The sequence below is a fragment of the Solanum stenotomum genome, chromosome 1 (genome assembly GCF_019186545.1).
Source record: "Solanum stenotomum isolate F172 chromosome 1, ASM1918654v1, whole genome shotgun sequence".
In the NCBI taxonomy this organism is placed as follows: Eukaryota; Viridiplantae; Streptophyta; class Magnoliopsida; order Solanales; family Solanaceae; genus Solanum; species Solanum stenotomum.
The window spans coordinates 19212654-19228389 of record NC_064282.1 but is presented as its reverse complement, the minus strand read 5'-3'; the positions used below and the strand labels follow the sequence as shown (position 1 = coordinate 19228389).

The 15736-nt window shown below is 31.6% G+C and overlaps 3 protein-coding genes across 3 annotated transcripts; 1 reads left to right on the top strand and 2 right to left on the bottom strand.

The window, feature by feature from the left end:
• The first annotated feature begins 164 nt into the window (after positions 1-164).
• Positions 165-3665, top strand: LOC125852305 (acyl carrier protein 1, mitochondrial). The gene is made up of 2 exons (XM_049532041.1): positions 165-498; positions 3330-3665. The coding sequence occupies exons 1-2, from the start codon at positions 307-309 to the stop codon at positions 3504-3506; spliced, it is 369 nt and encodes a 122-aa protein (XP_049387998.1). The 5' UTR covers positions 165-306; the 3' UTR covers positions 3507-3665.
• Positions 3666-7133: 3468 nt separating this feature from the next.
• On the bottom strand, positions 7134-7745 carry LOC125848501 (putative invertase inhibitor). The gene has a single exon (XM_049528383.1). The coding sequence runs from the start codon at positions 7719-7721 to the stop codon at positions 7170-7172; it is 552 nt and encodes a 183-aa protein (XP_049384340.1). The 5' UTR covers positions 7722-7745; the 3' UTR covers positions 7134-7169.
• A 2064-nt stretch (positions 7746-9809) lies between these two features.
• On the bottom strand, positions 9810-10441 carry LOC125876186 (putative invertase inhibitor). The gene has a single exon (XM_049557305.1). The coding sequence runs from the start codon at positions 10404-10406 to the stop codon at positions 9825-9827; it is 582 nt and encodes a 193-aa protein (XP_049413262.1). The 5' UTR covers positions 10407-10441; the 3' UTR covers positions 9810-9824.
• Positions 10442-15736: the final 5295 nt, after the last annotated feature.

The following is a 15736-nucleotide window of genomic DNA, read 5'->3' as shown; positions in this document are numbered from 1 at the left end:
CTATAATTAATAATATTTTAACTTTAAAATTCTTTCTTGATCAACTACACAAATATGTAGAGCTTAGTTTAAATCACTAAAATAAAGTTTTCTTTTTTTTTACCAAGTCAAACATAGGCAAAACCAAATCCCTTCTATTTTATTTTTTTCAGTAAGTACTTGTGAACCGGGGCTCACTGTTCCGGTCCAAGGGATCACGATGTAAAATACCAAATTAATCCCAAAACCTCAGTCTAATTCAACACTTTTTTTCCAGTCGCAACAAAGCTAAACAGAAGAGGGACAACAAAGAATACGAGAATAACAATGGCGTCGGCGTTGAGATCTGCTATACTCCGACACATCCGGATTCCGGCAATCCATGCTTTATCGGCAAATGGATCGAGGCTAACTGCTGTCAGATTGATGTCGTCGCACGATGACCATATCACCAAAGATGAAGTCATCAAGAGAGTCCTTGATGTCGTCAAGTGTTTCCCTAAAGTCGACCCTTCCAAGGTCTTTTTTTCTCTCTTTTATTTTGATTTATTTTATATACACATTTGACGAATCGAATTAGATCTGAAAAAATCCGTCTGCAAGTTCAATCAATGGTCTATTTGCATCGTAGATAGCTGTTTATTGGTCTAGTTACTTGGCCGATAGGTTCTCAGCCCTGGTTGGACATATATGATATTCACTGGTAAATTTATTGGTATTTAGGGTTTCGTTTAGTTATAGGCTTCTTTTTGAGCTTCGAGAATCCGTGAGAATAGGTATATGTTTTTCAAAATGATATGGGTATCTATTTCCTGGACATGAAACAAGTGATATATATTTCGTGTTATCAAATGGTATGGTTATCTATTTAACGCCAAAAAAGGAAGAGTATATAGGTATTGGCTTATGATTATAACAACAACATCAATACAAAGGTAATCGGGCTACCTATATGATTCAACACTGCGATATTTATCAAATTATATAGCTATTGTATTCTAACACAGCACATGAGTAAAAGGAGAATATTTGTCAGAAAATATTGGTGTCCATTGCAATTATAGTGTAACATTGTCACTCAAAAAGCTTAATTGTGTGATCTTTGTCTGAGCAGATTGAGAATGGAACTAGAAGTTGATCCTTTATCTTATTTTTCCAGTTTCTTGTAAGGATGGATGTCAAATGTTAGTCGTAGCTCTAGGCGACTTTAAGACTGGAAAACAAGTAACCGAGAAATTTCTCACTTACTGAATGCTCTGTTCTGAACTTAAACTTAATGATTATTTACTTTTCATGAATTCCAATCGAACTTAGTGTAATTTGATTCTGTAGAAGAGAACTCATCTACCTATTAGATGGTCCTTGCTTTGAAGTGTTAGGTTATGAGACCTTTCGCTGCCCATTCATTTTTAAGATACGTCAATTAATTGGTTTAATGAACGAAAACAAGGGGAATTTAGGTTTATAACTTAAAAAGGGTAGAATTTAGAATAGAGGATGCTCATAAATTTCATAGTATCACCAACCAGGAAAGCTTCCACACAGAAGTTTTTGTTTAGTATGATTAAGATTAAATTTGGAAACAAGTTGTAGAGAACAGGAAATATTTTGGGTCACAATGGACTATAATTTTGTTCATTGAAGTTTGTTTCCATTAGGAAATATTAATCTGAAAAATGAATAAGATGCTTCTAGAGTTCTATTGCAAGATGTATTGGGTGGTAAGTGTCTGTCAAGGACTCCAAATAAGGTCCAGGAATGTTTCAGCAGGCACTTATGCCTCAATGGCATGATATCAAAATTTATTCTGCTGCTTTCTTTGCGGGTTTGTTGAGCTTGCTACTTACTGGAAAATGCTGTTGCTGGCCATCATTTCGCCCTCACATGATGAACAATGTCAAGTTGGTTCTGTAGAATTGCACCCTGGGTTTGCCAGCTATTTTTGTAGTCCTGTTGAGTGTTTGTCAGTGATAATGCATGTATCTTGTTCAGCTTTTCTAAAGGGAGGCTATGCAGATGCCGTTGTATGGTTCTTGAACTTAACAGAATACGACTTACCTTTTGATGACTTTTTGCTTTTGCATCTCTGATCTCCATAACCATTTCGAAGTCCCCTTAAAAGAATTCAAGATTTAGTATCTTTAGAGCTACATGACTGGGATAAAGAGTTTGCTAATGTGATCTATGTGGTGAGAAGCTATAAACCTCTTTCATCATCATCGCGTGACTGATCTTTGGTGAGATAAAAGAAATGAGAGGGAGTCATGGGAGTGCAAGGATGGGTTTGGCAGATTGGTAATGTTGGGATGAGAGTGGAGAAGTGCGGCAAATGTGCAGCTTCAATACAAATGACTTCTCTCTCTCTCTCTCTCTCGGTAGAAGGGTCTTCTTTTTGTAAGACAAAAGTAGAAAAACCAAACTATTACCATATATTTTCTTCATATTCTAAGCTAAAAAGAATAGATAAGGTTTTTTTTCCTGTTACCAAAAGAACATCAACTTTGACACATTAATATCCTAATCATTGTTATAAGTTACTTGGTCTGCATAAGAATCCAGCTAGTATTGGGCATAGTGTCTTACCCTAGAGGTGCTAGATCCTAAATATTAATATGACATTTTTTGTATATATTTTGGATTTCATAGGTCTGGGAACTTTAACGAGTATTCATGAAATAATTGCTTAAGATTGATGGAGTATAGCCTGTAGAAAAGAGAGAACAAATAGCAATTTACTGAGGGAATGCATCCTTTCTGGAAAGAACTTGCTTCTACGACACAAATTTGACATGTTTACTACAGTATGAATTGCCTTGGACTTCTTAAATATGTGCCAACAGGTGTTTCACTTAGGTGTTTGCAGTTCTTCTTGTATCATCCTTTCAGTGTGATGATGGATTACACAAAATAATTAGGTTTACCTGCAAGCTTTTGGAGTAGATAAAGAGAGTAGGATGATGTAATTTCTTCTTGTTGTTAAAAAAGAGAAAGTGATGTGCCAGAAGACAACTGAGTCAATCAGAATGTAGTTTGAGAATTTGATTATAGTGAAATCCACCCCCATCTCTCCCAAAAACAAAACTGCATCTCTTTCTCTATCGCTAGTTGGTGTTGTCACAGAAACAGTTATCAGAAGAGATAACATTGTTGATATATTATGTTGGTGGCGTTTGTTTGACTCAATTGATTTGATGCTATGTCAAATGCAATTATGTTTTTCCATCTTTCCTTTGTTTGGACAGTACATAAGCCTGAGGTAAAACAATTTAAGCTTGAAAAAGTAAGTGGATAGCCATTCATTATGCAGGCAGTCATATGTGCTTTATGGTTAACGGTAATCTTTCATACAGGTGACCCCTGAAGTCCACTTTGAGAAGGATTTGGGCTTAGACAGCTTAGATACGGTGGAGATTGTAATGGCTCTGGAGGAAGAGTTCAAACTGGAGATTCCAGACAAGGAAGCTGTCAGGATAGAGTCGTGCGAACAGGCTATTGAGTATGTTTATAATCATCCAATGTCGAGTTAAACTCGGTACACCATTGTTAGTTTGAATTTGTTCATCAAAATTGAAGGTACACTTGCCCCTTGTCATTTGACTAGTTCAAGGTTGTAGAATTCTGTGATCCTCTTTGGATTTTGGAGAGGCAATAATCAGACTCTTATAAAGACAAGTCGCGGAAGCGTTTCAGTTTAAGAACATATCATCCTTTGTTGCTTTTCTTGAAAACATGAACTTAAGTGTTCATCTCGTTGCTGTCTTTCCTCTTTAAAATATTTTATTTTTTACATGCCACAAAATTTCAAGCTTGCTTCCATTGCACTGATTCAAAGAATCTATCCAGGTTACCTGTAAAGATGATGCTCAATGTTGGTAACTCTGAAATTTCTCCAGCTTATTATGAGTGTAAGTCATCCCTTGCAATAATACTTGAAGAATTGGAGTGGATTAGACCTCTGTCACTATCTCTATATGGTTAGAGATGATTGTGTTTTCTTTCAAAGATCATCTCCCAAAGGTGCTAAATAAAATGGATTATCTACTGTCGTAGAATGATTAATCGCTGCTCTTGCTTCACTGTAATTATTTAGGGCCATTTGGTTACTGGTTAGCGTTATGCAAGTATTAGTTATGTAGGTATTAGTTATGCAGGGTTTAGTTATTCAGAGTTTAGTTATGTAGAGATTACATTACATGAAAATCTATTGAATATTGAATTTGATAAAAATTAATATATAATATTTACAAATAAAATAAGTAAGCAAATAGTATAAATTCTCCCTTTAAAAAATAAAGAAAGGAGTTTTCTCTATACTTGAATTCTGTGTTTTTTTTAATGTTTAAACTGACACCATTGTTAGTTTGAAGCTGTCAGGATAGAGTCGTGCGAACATGCCCTCTTATACTGTAACCAAACGGCCCCTCAGGGTTTAAAGGTGGTACAAATCCCAGCATTTCCAACTTTGAAATCTCACAAGAAGGATAAATAGTCTCTTTGAGCTAGTTTGGAGTAGTTTTATGCTGGCTTTTCAATGGCGAAGGAAATAGGACAATGAATTGTGATACCATTATATTCGTAGATTGTATTTTAAAGTCTGTAGACTCAGATAAAAGCCGGTTTTTTTTTATGACAAGGAAAACCCGCAACGGATATCCTTTGGGTGCGCACAGGGTAAAACCCTCGCTCCTATGTAATAGATCGCAAACCACATAGGAGAGGTAATTCACATTAGGCAAGCCCGGTGCGATGAGCTCAACGCAGAAGGCAAATCTCTTGCTTTCGCTGGCAAGGAATTTCGAACTTGAGACCTCCAACATGGAAGTCCTAAGCCCAAACCACTGGGCCACCTCGAAGGGTCTCAGATAAAAGCCGTCGAGAGTTAAGCTAAGGTCTACACAAGTTATGCGAGATGGGGTTGAAATACACAATAAAAAAGTATGCACGATGAGGAGGGATGAATTAAATTTTTTTCATCCATCTCACCACCTCCTTACATATGATTGTTGAATGGGTTGCAACAAACTTGAATATATGTAATTTTGACGTAAACATATTCCAACACGAAATCGATAAAAGGAAAAAAAACAAGCTGAGAAGAAAAAGTATTGAGGAGAGACATTTAATTAAAGGGAACAGGCCAGCTGACAATTAGGTTGTGCCATAAATAAATTTAGGCCTCTTTTGACTCTTTGTCAATACCAGTTTTTCTTTTGTCATTAAAAAGTATATTTTTGTACATACTTATCCATAGTATATTAGATTATCTGTTTCAATTTTTATGTTACTTTTTTTTCTGTTATTTAATATGTAGAAAATCTTTAAAAATTATATCTTTACCTTCATAAATCCATATTCTGACTAATCAAGGGGACCTGCTGCTCATTTTCTATTTAAAGTAGAGATCATGATTCATGTGATATTTGATAAATTATCAAGCCATTTATCCTCGTGACAAAATTGAATATTTTTATTCTATTAATTAACCAAAAGTATTAAACCAATGAACTTGACGTTTTCTCTATGGTTTATGCCTTGACATCTTATTTATTTTTCTTTGTCTTATGAATATAAGATGATTGGGTGGGGGTGGAAGATTGTCATTTCAAATAAAAGCAAAAGTACTAAAGAATAAGAACATTGAAACAGGAAAAACACTAAATAAAGATTCTTATATAATTTTAAACTTTGCACAAAAAATATCGACGTGAAAAGGTTGTTCGTACGGTGAGAATTATATTAAAGAATAGTTAATTAACATTATATTAATTTTCTTGAATTAATAAATCTTTATAAAATTATGTGTATTTGAAAGTTTATAACAACATGTAATCACAAGAATTTAAATATATAGGAAATATGGAGATATGCAAATTTTAACGTAGCATCTTAGGATATTCTAATCTTTTATTTATGAGCTATGTGCTATGATTTGCACATTTGATAAGAATTAGAAAACTTTTATAGTTTTCATAATTGTGAGATTTTCATGTTTATAAAAATAAATATAAAAAAAAATAAAATTAAATTACATAGTATTTAAATAAAATTTTAACTTCAGAAGGACCAGTGGTATTCAGTAATTCACTTTTGATAGCAACATTACTTTTTTGTTTTTCAACCACCCAACATGATTCGTTCTCCCCACTCGGGAAGAACTTTTTTTTTATAAGACTAATAAATTTAGACTAGGGCATCAATCCTTACCATAATTCAGTTTTTTTTTTTTTAAATGTTTGGTAGACTTTCTATTTATAATTTGGATTTTGATTAATAAAATAGTGAATTAGAATAGGCTGAGTAAAACGTTAAGAAGGAATCTTAAAAATATTACTTAAGTAAAGTGGCGTAATAATTTTTCTTTCAAGCTCAAAATAAGCCGTGTAATATTATATCTCGTTTGTAATCCTCCTCCCATCGCTAGTTGATTTAGTTATGAAACGTTCAAAAAGTCTGATCAAATGCGAGGTTGAAAAAACTGCTAAGAGAAACAGGTTTTCTTCACTTAGGCATGCCAGAGAGAAGCAGAGCATGGTCCTTTATTTTCAGTACATCCAAAGTTGAACGACATAAATGTGAAATGAAGTCAAGTTAAATGACACATTTATGTATTATGTCATTGAAAAGTGTTAAAACTTGTTTGAGGTGTAAAAAATGGTTTTGCAAAACCGAAGTTTAAGAAAATGGCAGGGATGAGCGTTTTCTTTAACAGCGATAATATAGATGAGTCAAACTTTTAACGGATAACATAAATAAGTCTTTTCTAAAAATTCGATGACATATTTGAGGTTTTTCTTATTAATTAAATCCATAATACAAATAGTACGTATAGTTTGGTATAACGAAAATTTGAAAATGAATCCGAAAATAATGGGCAAATTTACTGTTGCGGAAGAAAAGGTCAATAAGCTAGGAAGTAGGAAGTCTCCACTACTTTATCTAACTAACAAAGATAATGTTTCTTATCAGCTCGAACCTCATTCACTGCATCACATCCTACTTTAATTGGTAACTAACAAAGCTTTCAGTTCCCATCAGATCCAACTCAATCAAAATATATGAAGTGTTGTAATTCCAAGATCATATTATACATATGACATTAACGTCTTAATTAATTTATAACAAAATTCCCTTTAATCTATTGAAAAACATAAATAAATGCACGAACAAGTACTTAATCAATATCGACCAATTTATCCATTATTATTCATAACAAGATTCATAACAGAAAGTGCAATTGCAGATAATTGAAAAGTATTATCATTTCTCTTAGTTAACGGTGACACAGCACCTTCTTTCTCCTTAAATCCATCTTCACATGTCGTAGCGCCAGCTAAAATTGCACTTATTTGTATATTCGCATCATAATATTTCTTCGTATTATAACTCTTCATAGCAAGCTTGATAGTTGGGATCGCATCAGAATAAAGATCTAAACAAACTTTCAAGCGACTCCTATTATAAAAATCCAAATTCTTATCCTTCAATAACATCTTAACGTGACACCTCGTATCAGTAACATTGTATCGAATTAATCTAATCGAAATCATTCCAAGGCCACGGAGAGTAGCACATTGACTCGCCGGAGCAGCTTGTAGAGATGAAGTGCAAAAGCCATACGTAATACTTGATTCATTTTTGGAAAATGATTTGCAAGTTTTTTGGATTAAATTTTGGGCTGTTGAGCCATAGAATGTTAGGTTAAATAAAGAGAGAAATAGGAAGAAAGAGGAAAGATGCTTCATGTTTTTGGTATGACAATTGACATGACCTTTAATTTGTTGTTATATAGTTTTGAAGGGGAAGAAATAGAGTATGGGAAAGTATAAGGGTGATATTGTTAGCTTATGAAAATATGATTAACTTAATTTGTTCAAGTTTGAACGAGTTAATGATCTGCTCATTTATTATCATCTAAAATTGGTTAATGCTTTAATTTTGCATCGACCAGTGAATTTGCAGTCAGATCCGCTTGTCTTGAAGGATTTCTTTTTCTTTTCTTTTTTTAACTTTAATTTGTTAGTAAAAAAAATCAAGGAGACGTCCATTTTGGGTAAAATAAAGATCAGAGAATTATAAAATGGTAATTGAAAATGTAAGATTTAAGGAAAATATTGTTTGGAAACAGATATTTTAGCATTTTCAGTATTAAATGGTGTAAAAACTTTGTTATATATTTATTTGATTTTTTACTAGTTTATATAGTCTCAATTTATGTAACTTATGTTTCTTTTTAGTTAGTTTAAAAAAGAATGACATGTTTCTATATTTAGTAATTAGTACTATCAATTAACTTTAAAATGTTATATAATTTTATTCTTACTGAAATGATTATAGTCAGGTAAATATATATAATTTATTTTAGACCACAAGTTTCATAAATCTATTTTTTTTCATAAACTCAATATCAAATCAAACTAACTCATATAAACTGAAATCGACGGAATATGATTTATTCCTTCCACGTGCATTCGAATATATACTGTATGCTTGTCTTGATACCTTACGTTCAAAATCTTATATGTATGTGTAAAAGTTCGATTCTTTCCCAATGATTGATTTTATTGGAAGAAAAGTTAGTTGAGAAACTCTAAGGAAGTAGACATAAGCAAATAAACAAATTAAATGTCAAGAAGATATGGTGAGCCTTTAATTTGTTAGGAAAATTACTACACACATATCATCATCATGACTTGCTAATAGTTACATGTAATATTTAATTTTGTGCCCATTCTTTTTGAAGTTGTGAAGCTAATATATACTCCTTTTAATTAATTAAGACGGAATATGGTTGAGATTTGGTGTGTTGTGAAAAGATTTTCTACAAACTTTGTCCACCTATAATTATTATTTCAATTTGACTAGCTGGTATATATTATTAAATAATTAGAAGTGAAAACATCTACCTAATTGTCTTTACATTTAATGTTTTTTTCTTAGAGCAATTATCGAGGGTTACAAATATTTCTATTAAGTAGCTACGTACCAAAGCTATAATTAAGCATTTTTAGAATGTGCCGATTTTTGGCAAATGTGTGATAGGTACAACGATCGATTATTTTCGAGCGGCCTAAATTAAGCCTCATGAGTCTAAGTTTGTATTTCTCCGTTTCAATTTGTTTTTTTTAGTTATTTAAAAGAGGATTTTTTTTTTCCTTTTTAACAATCTTTTAATTTCAATTTTGACATATTTAAAACTACAAAATTAAAGGACATTTCTGTATATTTGAGATATCTTTAAAAAAATTTACTACAAGATTCAAAAGTATTATTTATAACTTTCTTAAATTTTGTGTCAAATCAAAACATGATAAACAAATTGAAATACAACCGTATGATGCCCAGAAATTAGTGATCAGTCAATCACTGTCTATACTTTTTTTAAAAAAAAATTATATCTACTTTTAAATTTGACACTCTACTATTGATTGAAATTCATATCACCAAAATTGAAACATGCCTAAAGAAATGCTTTCAGTAGCAAACATAATACCATTGACAAATAGGAATATCTAAGCGCTCGTTTGGTACAAAAGATAAAAGAAATAACTAATTCCGAAATTAATTCTAACATGAACTTATCTCAGGTATAGTTGGGAGATCAATTGCATTTTATATCATAGTGTAACGTGTAATATCTAATTCTTGGGTGGGTGAGAGGAGCAATACTTTAAAACAAAGGAAAATAAATAAATTTACCAAGGGTTAGCTGATTGCATTTTCCAAATTAAACTAAGGTAAAAATCCATATATATTCAATTAGTACAGAAGTTCAAGCAAAGATTTTAAAAAAAAAAAACACTACAAATTAAAATGAAGTAATAACAATTAACATCATACATTCAAATTTACCCATTAGTATTATTATTATTATTATTATTATTATTATTCTTAATAAGATTCATAAGAGAAAGTGCCATTGCAGATAATTGAAAAGTATTTTCATTTAACTTTGTTAATGGTGACACAACACCATCTTTGTCCTTAAATCCATCTTCACATGTCGTAGCGGCATCCATAACTGAACTTATTTGTATATTCGCATCATAATATTTCTTCGAATTATAACTCTTCATAGCAAGCTTGATAGATGGAATCGCGTCTGAATAAAGCTCCAAACAATCACTCAAACAACTCTTAACATAAGGATCCAATATTTTGTCCTTCAATAATATCTTAACGTGACACCTCGTGTCAGTAATATTATATCGAATTAATCTAATCGAAATCATTCCAAGGCCACGGAGAGTAGCACATTGACTCGCAGGAGCTGCTTGTAGAGATGAAGTGCAAAACTCATACTTAATATTTGGATCATCTTTTGAACATGATTTACAAGTGTTTTGGATTAAATTTTGGCCTTTTGAGCCATGGAAAAATAAGGAGAGAAATAGGGAAAGAGGAAGGAAGAGAGAGGAAAGAGGCTTCATTTTTGTTGTTGTTTGGTTATGACATGTATTTTCTTGTTAAGGGTTATATATTATAGTTTTGAAAGGGAACAAATAGAGTATATAGCAAAGTATAAGGGTGTCAAAATAGCTTATATGAAACATGACTTGTAAAGTTTGGATTAGGTTACTAACCCCTAAGTTTATTACCTCAACATATTTTGATTCGTCTAATTCAGACTTCAGTTTAAGTTTGGGCTAAATATGTAGTCTAAATTAATCTATGAAAAACTTCGTCAAAATATATGTAAGAAAAAAATGTTACTTAATAAAAAGTTAGACAAGTTGATCTATGACTTATTGTTTATCCTATTTGAGTACTCAACTCATCTCAGCTCAAGTAACGTTTGAATAAATTAATGATTCTAATACAAAGTTTTTTATTCTGTTTATAGAGTAATGGAGAAGGGTGTGATTTATTTATGGAATGGAATAACCGGCTCATCATGATTTTGTTCTTAATTCACGTTTAATTTTATGACTTAGTCATAAGATATTGTGCTATAAATTTGTTGCAATCTTGAGCTGTTGAGAAGTCATTTTCTCTGGATTAATACTGTCCTATTTTCTTCTTAGAAACTCTTAATAAAGCCCAAAACTTATTTTATTTGTCACATTCTTTTCATTACTATAAGTCTATAACTTTAATGGAAATGTTAATTCCATACGTCAGTAGTATATACTGGTTTAATATTAGCCAAAAAAAAAAGATTACTAGTAACTTAGCTTTGTGGTCATTGGTCGAAAGATGGTCCTCTGGAATTGAGACGTAATCTCTGCACTTTATTTTTATATGTTATTTTCATTCGATATCACCAGATCACTTAGATCAACGAGTGAATGGTTCTTTCACTTGTACTTAAAGGCACTTGAAGAATTTCTTTTCATTTTTTTTTTTAACTTTGTTAGTAAAATGTTGATTAATTTTGAATCAAATAAAGATGGGGAATTTAAAAGTGATAACTAAATATGTAACATTAAGAAAATTCTTGTATGAAAAGAGACTTTTTATCATTTAATTAGATGGTGGAAATATACTTGTGATATATGTGTGCTTGCCTTGAAACCAACACATGGGCGAATCCAGAGACTAGAAAATTGAGGGAAGGTTATCGAAGAATTCAATATTTATTATATTAAATTTTTTATTAAATATATAAGAAATACGTTGAAAATTTAGTAACAAAACAATCAATTCATACATCATACAATAGTGAAATATTTGTTTAAACTTAATTGACCTTTTAAATGAGAATTCAATTCTCCATATATAGACACATAGTTAAAAAACTAATAATAATCTTCTTTAATAAATTTAGAATTATTGGAAACTCATAAAATATTAAATTCTCGAACGTTAAGGGGTCGATTCTCTCCTAATATAATATTATATTGTAACCTTAACTTGAATATAATTTGCATTTAGAAAAAGTTTGTTGAGAAACAAGCTCTATATAAGCAAATTGTCAAGAATATATGGTCTCTTTGTTAGGATAAACTACTACACATCGTCAAGACTTGCTAGTTGCATTGAAATTCTGTGCCCTATACATTTGAAGTTGTCACCTTATTATCTCAATTCAATCAATATATCATCACTTTGAAACTTTAGTATAGGGGTGATGGGATGGGGGCTACCAGGGTAGGGTGATCAAAGATGAAACGTTGGAGGGTTGAGAAGTGACAGTCAATGTAGAATGCGTGATTTTCATACTTTTACTGAGTTTTACATAAGAAAGTGATTGTCCTTATTTTTAAGGAACTTGTTTTCCTAGAGAGCATATATTTCAATTTTCTTGTTATCAAACATATAAATAAGTCAAATTATTCTTATAAACTATTTTGATCAATTTATAAACTTAGCCAAACATTCCCTAAAATTTTCTATACCATTTATTAGAAAAAATGTAAAAGTAAATGGCCAATCCTATCTAGGTTAAAAAGGATCTAATTCCTAATCACATCCACACACATATAGGACATATCTTTACTTTTTCAAAAGCCTCTTCTTTTTGAATCATACATGTGCTTTTAATTGAGTATTGTATTCTATCATGATTTAAGGAATCAATGAGTAATTTTTCTCCATCTTATGATTAATTTATATGTTTAGTGTGTATATAGTCTTAGTTCTCGAAAGTAGAAATATTATTTTCGATAGATTCTAGGTTCGAGTAATTTATTTATTAATAATAATTAAGATACATTTTATTTGAATATGCAGAAGTGAATCATAGAAACCTTTCATAAACATTATTGGAAATGATGAACTTATCCCGGAAAAAAGTTACTTGGAATTGTTTATTAACTTCCTAGTTGGGTTGAAAATTCTATTCAACAAGTTATACTCAAAAGTAACTTTATTTCACATTTAGAATTGTCTAGAATTTAATTAATAATTATGTATACATCCTAAATTGATGAACAAATTAGGGCCCCTAATTTTTTCAATTGCTTATACGCATCATATATCTACATGTCAAGTTTGGTACCTAATTAAGATGCACTTTTGCTAAGGAAACATTTCATTTTCACACATGAAATTCAAGCACATGTCACTAATGGTTACCTTTAATTTAATTCCAACCACAGAAAAAATATATATATTTAAGAGAGATGAATTCAAACATTAACCATTGTAAGTCAAGACAAATGATATTTATTGTTGCTTTAAGCATAATGTATACGTCCACTTGCCTAAGTTTAACTAGTGTTACAACTTACAAAGCAAATCAAGGATTGCCGGAGAAATCCTCAATTTCTTATAGGCGAAATTATCCAATAGACCCTCGTATTTGTACGCGTTTGTATTATGGATCCTTCTATTTAACTCGTTATTAATTGAACCCTTATACTCAATCCAAATAAGATTTTTAAACTCCTCTTATCATGTGTGTTGTTCACTCTCCCTTAAATTGATGTCATGTCAAATCCATATCACCTATATCAATGACATGTCATAATTATCTTTATTAACTATTTTTAAAATTTATTAACCAAAATTATTTAATAAAAAGTAAAACAATAAAATTTAAATTTATTCCTTAAAATAAAATTTTGAAACTCCTACATCTTCTCCCCCATTCCCACCTTAAAACAAACAAAATCCACTGGAAAAACTCTTGCCGGCGAGATTGCCTATACTTTTTTTCTCACCCGTCTTTCATCTCCGCCGTACAAGCCTCGCTATTTTCCTTTCCTCCTCCTTCAACCATCACAAAACTACCAACCTACGTAGTCGCCGCCGCTGCACCACCAGATCTGACCGAAATCTCTTCGGAACTAGATCCTCTAATCCTCACCTGCCTCATTCTCCCCTCCACTGAATAGCACCGTCTCTCTCACTCTACTGCGAACCAATTTTCTCCGACGAGCACCACCACCATCGACCTCTCCCTCTAGCGGTGAATCAATGGACTCAAGGAGGTTTCAATGCCAAGATCTCTTAAAGATGATGACAAGAGTATGGAAAGAAAAAAAAAGGGTCGGGCATGGAGATAGCTGCAATTGAAGGTGGAGTGGGTGATGAAGATGGAGACTTTTTAATTAATTTTTTAATTTTCGTATTATTTTATTCTTTTACTAATATTTTTAAAATTGAAATATAGTACTCACTCGCCTTAAGGAGCGTGAAGTCACACACCTTCGCCAACTCAGCCATCTTAAAGACACATAAGTGTGGTCAATGGTCAGAGGGGTTTGATAAATTGTGTTTTATTGAGTTTAAGGGTTCAGATGACACAAGGATAAGTAGAAGGGTCCATAATACAAACTGATACAAGTACAAGGGTCCACCATACCATTTCGCCTTTCTTATATTTCTCATATTGTATTTGGTATTTCTATGGAAGGCCGATTAAATTTGAAATCACACATTGCATACCAAATATTAGGGACAAGGCTCCTAACATGTTTTTCTTCATTCTTAGGGACTTGAAGCCTTGAAAGTGAAACTTTTGATCAAAGATAAATAAATCTCAATCATCTTAGCACAGTTTATGTTGATGCTCATGTTATGATCGAAAATAATTATGTGTCATGCGGAAGCTAACAAAGCAAATCTAAAAAAAGTCATGAGTAATAAGACAAACGAGAAATATATCAAAAGACACAAAAATTTAACGTGGTTCGATCAACCGACCTACATCCACAAAGGAGATGAACAATCCATTATATAAATATTAGAGTACAAATTATAGAGAGAAAGAACCTCACCCAATTTAATCGGAATACAGAGAGGTTCACACAAGTGATAACTTGTGTCCAACAAATTCCCCCCTAATAAAAATCGCAAAGCCCCTAGAATTACATTGTGAATGCTACTAAGTTAGAAGGAATGAATCTCTGTTTATAGAGTCCTCAACCTTTTCCCACAAAAAAAGGACTAGCCAAATATGAAGACTTTATGTTTTTCTTTTAAGAAAAGAAAAACTATTTATGATAAGAAACTCAGAGCAAATACCCAATAACTCGATCAACACTTATTATTATACTTGAGATTAACCTTTTTAAAAAGTGAAAATTTCATAAATAGTAAAGACATTAAACTTAATAAGCCTCCTTAGCTACAGTTTACTTAATTATTCTTCATCGCTATAATTTCGTTGCTACAAATATTTTTATTTGTATAATTTACTTGCCACTATCAAGGGGCGTTGTTCATGAGGCAAAGATTATACTGTATGGATATACCATTTTTACAAAAAATTAGGCCTTTTCATTAATCAAGAGTTAGGCCCTGTGATAACACTTTTTATGTCCTAGCTAGCTATAGCCTATAGCTATACTTTTAAAATGTGACCATTATTATCTTATGATGCAACTCGAATTTTGTTAAGATCTTGCACGTGAGGTTAATTTAAGAAGTTTGTAGACTTTTTGTTAAATCGTTACTTAGAAGAGTTGAAGCCCAAAAATGTGTTAAACTGAATAAGTACAAGGCTCCAATTAAAAGATTACTTGGAGAAAGGAGAAAAGAGGCTATGTATGCAAAATGATTATTTCTAAAATACAAGTTTTTTTTTTTCTTATCTAAAAAGACTCTTATTTCATTGAGTGTATTTTGTAACAATTAGCTTAAGCTATAAATAGTGGAGAATAGATCCTTTTGACTTGGATCATGTTAGATGATATGAATATTCACTTGAGTAGTTACCACTTGAATGAGTTAAAGCTTAAAGACCTAAGGTCGTTATTGCTAGGTGTTATTTGATAGATTGTTTTGTAAGAAGAAAACATTTATCATGAGGGTTTATTTTACAATATATATATAGTATTTATTTTGGTTCAATTAATTGAAAGAATTTAGTTTT

Coding starts and splice junctions, on each gene's coding strand:
- LOC125876186 (XM_049557305.1), bottom strand. CDS start 10,406: ATGAAGCCTCTTTCCTCTCTCTTCCTTCCTCTTTCCCTATTTCTCTCC.
- LOC125848501 (XM_049528383.1), bottom strand. CDS start 7,721: ATGAAGCATCTTTCCTCTTTCTTCCTATTTCTCTCTTTATTTAACCTA.
- LOC125852305 (XM_049532041.1), top strand. CDS start 307: ATGGCGTCGGCGTTGAGATCTGCTATACTCCGACACATCCGGATTCCG. Junction 499..3,329: donor CTAAAGTCGACCCTTCCAAG/GTCTTTTTTTCT, acceptor TCTTTCATACAG/GTGACCCCTGAAGTCCACTT.